The sequence below is a fragment of the Chaetodon auriga genome, chromosome 16 (assembly GCF_051107435.1).
Source record: "Chaetodon auriga isolate fChaAug3 chromosome 16, fChaAug3.hap1, whole genome shotgun sequence".
Classification (NCBI taxonomy): domain Eukaryota; kingdom Metazoa; phylum Chordata; class Actinopteri; order Chaetodontiformes; family Chaetodontidae; genus Chaetodon; species Chaetodon auriga.
The window spans coordinates 380,001-387,500 of record NC_135089.1 but is presented as its reverse complement, the minus strand read 5'-3'; the positions used below and the strand labels follow the sequence as shown (position 1 = coordinate 387,500).

Below are 7,500 nucleotides of genomic sequence, written 5' to 3'. Positions count from 1 at the left end.
AGCCAACTTCAGACTGAGGATGAGACACTTTGTTCATCCATTCATTTGTCAGTCAGCAGTAATGTAATTGTGACGGCTGATTCATACTTTAGCTCATTTTTAGCCATGTTAGCAGCATGACCCTGGATGCTAATGCCACTTTGTTCCAGACTGAAACACCTCAACAACGTGATGAAACGTGGTTCACACATTCATGTTCATTGATCCTCAGGTCGACATGTTAACGTCCAGTTCATTAACATCCGCCTCTGCTAGACTCTGCTAATTAGCTTATGTCAGCATGCTGACAGCTAAACAGCCGTGATGGTAAACATGTTAAACATTACACCTGCCAAATGTCAACATGTTAGCTTTGTCACTGTGAGCATATTAGCATTCGCTCAAAGCCGCGTGCACAGCTGCTTGTTAGCTAACACCAAGTTAGCGCTTATGTTTAGTGAAGAATAGATTTGTGTAAAAAACACACGTTAACTGTAAACTGTGAATATTGTCGGTTTTATTTATGATCGTACGCTGGCTGTGCCGAGAAAGATGCCTGATGGTGGAAATTTTGCATTTTAAGTCAAATATTGATTTACATTTATTTCTGCTCTCTATTGACATCTGTCACAGTCAACATGAATTCTGCATTAATATTTACATGTTGGTTTGAAACTAATGACTTTTATTGACAGTTAATAAATATTTCAATTCCTACTGAATCATTAACGTTGCATTTTTATAAAAGTCAGCAAAAATCACAACAATCCAGTCAGCAGCTACAAATGTTCTGTCTTAAATAATGAAGCTATGACCTGGAAGGTTGCTAATAAATAGATTATGGTCCAATCAAGTGGACCTTTCTCCATATTAGTGGCTTCAAACTGATCTAGGAAGAATTAAAAACATGAGTCATTTGGAACTATTAAACTTCCGACTCTTTGAACTACAAAAGGACTTTTTTCGAGGATGATGATAAAAATAAAATCATTTTGTTGCACTCTTTACCCTCCATACATGAACTGTTGGTCAATAATAACGTTTCTTCCTCCAGTCGTCGCCCTCCTGCACTACTTCCTGTTTGCGGGTTTGGTCCAATCAGCTCCCGTCAGCTTGTCCGACCCCCCGCCGGCGCTCAGAGAGGCGGCCGAGCGGGCGAAGACTCTGGTGGAGAAAATCCTGAGAGACATCCCCACCGTGTACACCGCCACCGTCACCACCCAGGTGAACGAGACTGACCCGATTGGCTGCTTCAGCTCGATTCCTATTGGCTTTTCTTCTTCGTGTGTTAATAACCTCATTTTGTGCTCCTCAGGGTTTGACCCTCGACCCCGCCGGCCAGACAATGAACCTGCAGATGATGGTGACGTCACTGGGCATCCCCGCCGCCCCTGTCATCAAGCCTCCGTCAGAACACTTCACTCTGGTCAGTCTGCAGTCTGGGGATGGTGTTGTTGGGACTGTGGGGGGTGTTTAGGTTCTGTAAGAGGAGTAGGTGTAAACAGAATAAACAGGACCTCCTGAGGTCCTGGAGGGGGTTCTCAGGGTCTTTGAAGAGGGTCAGATGGTCCCTGAAGAGGTTTGAGGTATTCCTGTTGGATGCTGGAGAGATGCAACAAGAACAAAATATTTATTTTGGATTTGAAATGTTTTTAGACTTTGAAGAAGTCGCTAGCAACCTCAGTTTGATGCGTGTCGACACTCACCTGGTTAGTTTCACCTGTCAGTACAAATCAGGTGTGTGTTGCCCCCTGCAGGACATCTGCGTGAGTCGTATGTCAGCGGGCAGCCGGCTGTACCAGGAGCTGCTGGGAGTTTTATCGGACAAACTGAGCGGACTGAGCGACCTGCGAGCTGACCTCAGAGACCTGCTGACACACATCAACAAGGTAACACACACCTGATGCTAACATGCTAACACCAACACATCAGCATCACAGAAACAACAAAAGCCACAACGACCTCAGAAAAACTCCAAATACTGTATTTGTTTGCATGTCGTCAAACCGCCATTAACAGTCTACTGGATTAGCTGTTAGCTGTTAGCTGCTCCTGTTAGCGGCACCTGTTGGTGGCACCTGTTTGCTGCTCCCGTTAGCAGCTCCTGTTAGCAGTGTGCACAGTTTGGATCACTGAGACTGAAGGAAAGTTCAGGTTCTGCAGGTTCTTCTTCTGTGGTTTCTCAGTGGGTTTCTGGAGATTTGTTCTGGATCATCAGAGATGATGATCTCCACAGGAAGTGATGTCAAACTGAATCGGATCATTGTGTTTCGGGTCGTGTTCACATGTGACTGATTCTGACTCTGAGGAGTTCTCTCTTGCGCCCCCCTGAGGAGACTTCAGTCCTGCTGAATGACTGGTGCAGACCAGGTCCTGCAGGTTCAGCAGGTTAACGTGAGTCCTGAAGGAGCTCAGTGAAGATTTCATCCCTCCTCCTCCTCCTCCTGCGATGTTCATCCTGTCTGAGTGGAGCTTCACTGTGATTGGCTGCTCCCGTGCCAACAGCTGACCGTGTGTTTCTGTGTTTTAGATGAAGGTGGCGGCTCAGCTCGGCGCCGATGTGGTGGATCAGAACCACAGTCTGGACCTGGTCTCCCGTCTCCATGGTAACTACGATGTCCAGGTGGCGGTCCACCTGGCGCTGACGCAGCTTCGCTCCTTCTGCCATGACCTGATTCGCAGTCTGAGAGCCGTCGCCACCTACAGGACTCGAGCTGCAGGCGCACGCTAAGGCCCATCCACGCTGCGTTCAAGGACACATGGGAAACGTCAGTGTGACACAGCTGAGGAGTCTAAAGGTCATGACCTCACGCAGGAAGCCCCGCTGATCACCTGTGTCTACCTGCAGTGCCTCATGGGAGATTTTGTATCGATCATCCATCCGCGGTCAAAACACACATCGAGTTTTTTCCTCGCGAGCTGCCGTACGTCAGCTGAGACGAGTCCCTGGAGGAACTCGTGATTCATGTCTATGATTAAATTAATGTGTCCAGAAACATGAGACTGACCACATTTCAGATGTGTCGTGCTCTGCAGCTCAGAGACGCCAAATTTTCTTCTTCTGCTAAATAATCTGTGTACAGTAGAAAAATACCAGCAGCTACCATTTTCATCTTCAGATGTTCAGAAAACCAAAACTCAGCAGCAGCAATGTGAAACTCAGACCAAACAGGAAAAGGAGCTGAGCGAACTGGACTCCCTCGGTCTGTCCGAGCAGACTTTGGACTTTGGACGTTCTGACGATCAGGGATGACGTCAGCTCAGACTGAGTGAGACGTCTTCCTGCACAGACAATCTTTGCTGCTGCTGTTTTCATCCATTTCCTTCGTCTGAGGTGTTTGTGGGGACGTTTAGTGGGACAGAGATTCAGAGGACACTGAGACGTCTCGACACCACCGGTTTCCTCCTCAGCGTCGTCTCACTCGATCGGCTGAGGTGATGCAGAACAATCCCAGAATGCTCAGTGCGTGGAGCCGGTCTTACCGGTCGGAGGGTCTGTTTGAGAGAACAATGAGCAGGAATGTGGCGGCGCCGGCAACGCCGGCGGCAGGTGAGAGCCTGCAGGTCTGAACCTGCTCAGCTGGATCTGCTTCCTTCTCTCCTCGGCTCGAGTCCTCTGCCTGAGATGCCGCTCACCTTTAACAGAGGGAGAGAAAGAGAGAGGGAGGGAGATGCTGAGTCCCTACAGGAAGTGGAAAGTTTCTCAAGTTGAGCAACGACGGTGATGATGTCACAGCAGTGATGATGTCATAGCAGGTCAACCTGAATGAGTCGCCTCAGAAACACGTGTGTGTGTTTGAACATGAAAGGATTTGATGTGTGTTCAGGTGCGTTCAGGTACCTTCAGTTGTGTTCATATTGAAATAAATTCATTTAATTTATTTGAGATGTTTTATTTATGAAGACCCAGATGTGACAGATGTTTGTACACTTTGATGCTAATGGCCAATCGGGAGTCTTTGTTTGTTTGTTTTAACGAGAATAAAAAGTTTTCACTGCCAGCTTTCATTGTAATTGTTGTTTGTTTCCATGTAATAATAATAATAATAATAATAATGATAATGACTTCATATCTTTATGATTTGGAAGAGAAAAGGAGAAAAATGAAGAGATCCCTTAAGTTCTCATGATTTCCATCATACAGCTGATATTTAGGTTTAAGGATAAACACGAACAGGTCTTTAATCTGCAGTGTGACAGATCAGTATGTGTTCTAATGAGTATTGATTGGTTTACCGAAAGACTCATTTTGATACACAAATCCTCCAGATTGGTTTGTCACTTTTAGCAGGAAATGACAGAAACGATGAGTGAACCCAGAAAAAGTCTGTTTGGATCTTTGAGCTCAAACAGAAACCCAAAAATACTTCAGACAGTAATTTTTTTCCCGTGATGAAAGAAATGAATCTAAATCCTGAACTAACGCGTCTTCACAGGCGGTCCCTGAAAGCATCACGACGACTGTCAAGAAACAAAGAAGCTGAGCGTCGAAACGGACGGACGATTGTTTCTGCTGCTGAAGGAAAAGAGAAACCAGACGAGCCTTCATCAACATCATCATCATCACCATCATTTTCACCATCATCATCATCATCATCATCATCATCAACATCACCATCATCACCGTCATCATCATCACCATCATCACCATCATCATCATCATCATCATCAACATCACCATCATCACCGTCATTTTCACCATCATCATCATCATCATCACCATCATCATCGTCACCATCATTTTCACCATCATCACCATCATCATCATCATTATCATCATCATCATCATCATCATCAACATCACCATCATCACCGTCACCATCATTTTCACCATCATCACCGTCACCATCATTTTCACCATCATCACCATCATCATCATCATCATCATCATCATCAACATCACCATCATCACCGTCATCATCATCACCATCAACATCATCATCATCATCATCATCATCAACATCAACATCACCATCATCACCGTCATCACCATCAACATCATCATCATCATCATCAACATCACCATCATCACCGTCATCATCATCACCATCATCATCATCATCATCATCATCAACATCACCATCATCACCGTCACCATCATCACCATCATCATCATCACCATCATCACCATCATCATCATCATCATCATCATCATCAACATCACCATCATCACCGTCATCATCATCACCATCATCACCATCACCATCATCATCATCAACATCACCATCATCATCACCATCACCATCATCACCATCATCATCATCAACATCACCATCATCATCACCATCACCATCATCATCATCATCATCATCGTCACCATCATTTTCACCATCATCATCATCACCATCAACATCATCATCATCATCATCATCATCATCATCATCGTCACCATCATTTTCACCATCATCATCATCATCATCATCATCATCATCAACATCACCATCATCATCATCATCATCATCACCATCATCATCATCATCAACATCACCATCATCATCATCATCATCATCATCATCATCACCATCATCATCGTCATCGCTGTCATGTCATGTCCTCTTCAAACAGACGCAGCTCAGCTCCTCACAGGTTTGTGTGATGTCTGTATGTCTGTGTGTGTTAAATCCTGCATTGTTAACATCCCTGTTTACCAGCTGACAGTCCTCCTCCTCCTCCTCCTCCTCCTCCTCCTCCTCCTCTGTTTCCTAGTAGAGGAGACGCACTGATAAGTCCGTCGATCTGTTGTTGACCTTTAATCAACCTTTACTCCTGAAACTACAACCAACGTCTCAAGAAATGTTTCGTTTGTTTACGCAAATAAAAATCAATTTTTGGAGTTTGAGGAAAAAAACAAGCAACTTTTTATTTGAATCCTGTTTAAAAAAAGAGACGTTTGACAACGACGATCAGCTGAAGGTCGACCTTCAAAACGTTTCTCTCAGATTTCTTTATTGAAATGATCGTTTTACCGTCGACTCAGAGGGTCAGGGGTCAGAGGTCAGAGAGTCAGGGGTCAGAGGGTCACAAGTCAGAGGTCAGAGAGTCAGAGGGTCAGGGGTCAGAGGTCAAAGAGTCAGGGGTCAGAGGGTCACAGGTCAGAGAGTCAGGGGTTAGAGGGTCAGAGGTTAGAGGGTCAGAGGTCAAAGAGTCAGGGGTCAGAGGGTCAGGGGTTAGAGGGTCAGAGGTCAAAGAGTCAGAGGGTCAGGGGTCAAAGAGTCAGGGGTCAGAGGGTCACAGGTCAGAGAGTCAGGGGTCACAGGTCAGGGGTCAGAGGTTTCAAACAGTCGATGCTTCACATTCTTTCAAAACATTTCAACAGAACCAATGATTCTGTTCTGGTTCTCATTTTGTCGCATCAAACACCTGGTGTGTTGCATCTTAGGCCCCGCCTCCTTTTATTCAAGTGGGGAGTGTCCTTTAGAGGGGCGGGGCTTAACCTGCTCCTCAAATCAGAGCACTGATAGATCTGATGATGTGTTCATGTGCTTTTATGGAAGCAGGTCCACAGTTTTTTGACCTGACTTTAATTTTTTCGATATGAAAATAACAAATTTGAGTTTGTTATTTTATTGGAAAATTGGAATCTTCATTGTACCCTGGCATGCAATGGACTGTGGGATAATGAGCACCACAGGAGATGTGTCCTTTAAACTGTTACGGTGGCCCCAGAGGACAAAACACATGCACGAGCAACAGCAAAGACGAGGAGTTTTATCTGGTTCCTGTCGAGTCTGAACTTTGTTTTAGGAGTTAACCCAGAAATGAAACTCGTCTTCGTTCAGTGAAAGAGAGAAACTTGAACTCAGAAGGTGTTCAGTCGTGTTTCTCCCTTTAAGAAGGTAAACAGAATATTTCCTTTCTGGACATTTTGAAAGTTCTTGTCATACAAAGCGGTAAAATGAGACAGGCCGGGCTGCAGCTAGCTGTTAGCATGCTAACATAAGTCGATGTCTCTGTAACACAAACGTGTTTGACGTCAGAGCTGCTTCTCCTTCACGTTCTGTGGACATGTCGTACCTTTATTGTCTTTGCTAATTTGTTGTCTTTCATGATGTCTTTTGGTTTTTATTCAGTGAAATTTCATATTTTGATAGATTTTTATTGTTATTTAAGATTATGATGATTTATTTGTTTGTTATTTGTTTCACTTCAGGTTTAGTTTCATTTTCAGAAAATGGTTCTTAAATATTTGTAAAAAACTTCAGTCATAGTTTTTCAAATCAAAGCAATGCAGCAAATTACGACACATACAAGCATTAAAAAACAAAGATTAAGATGCATTTTGATCTGCTGGGTTTGTCCTTCAGGGCCACCGTCTGAACTACATGAATGTTCATTTAAATCGTTTCAGGACTTTTCAACAAGCTGCTGCAGAAAACTGGACTGACTTCCAGGACATCACGTTTGTATTTGTCCTTTTCCAGGACTCTTCCAGGACTGGAAAGCTGACCAGGTTTTCCAGGTTGTCTGGAAACTTGTATCCAGGGACACAGAGACTACCCCCCCAACCTCATTGTCCTCTGT

The 7,500-nt window shown here is 44.4% G+C and overlaps 2 protein-coding genes across 4 annotated transcripts in view; one reads left to right on the top strand and one right to left on the bottom strand.

Moving 5' to 3' along the window:
• The window catches only part of csf3b (colony stimulating factor 3 (granulocyte) b), a 5,096-nt gene extending 492 nt beyond the window's left edge, over positions 1-4,604 (top strand). Inside the window, exons 2-5 of one of the 3 annotated variants that reach the window (XM_076752033.1) lie at positions 1,034-1,203; positions 1,295-1,405; positions 1,737-1,868; positions 2,510-3,979. In XM_076752033.1, the coding sequence (XP_076608148.1) occupies positions 1,034-1,203; positions 1,295-1,405; positions 1,737-1,868; positions 2,510-2,710 (614 nt within the window). In that variant the 3' untranslated portion in view covers positions 2,711-3,979. Of the gene's footprint in view, positions 1-477; positions 1,204-1,294; positions 1,406-1,736; positions 1,869-2,509; positions 3,980-4,415 lie in introns of those variants that run through there. The other 2 variants (XM_076752034.1, XM_076752032.1) reach the window with 2 other exon arrangements.
• A 1,277-nt stretch (positions 4,605-5,881) lies between these two features.
• The window catches only part of samd14 (sterile alpha motif domain containing 14), an 18,487-nt gene continuing 16,868 nt past the window's right edge, over positions 5,882-7,500 (bottom strand). Inside the window, exon 11 of the mRNA XM_076752031.1 lies at positions 5,882-7,500. This exon is cut by the window's right edge and continues 206 nt beyond it. The gene's annotated coding sequence lies outside the window, so the exon portion shown is untranslated.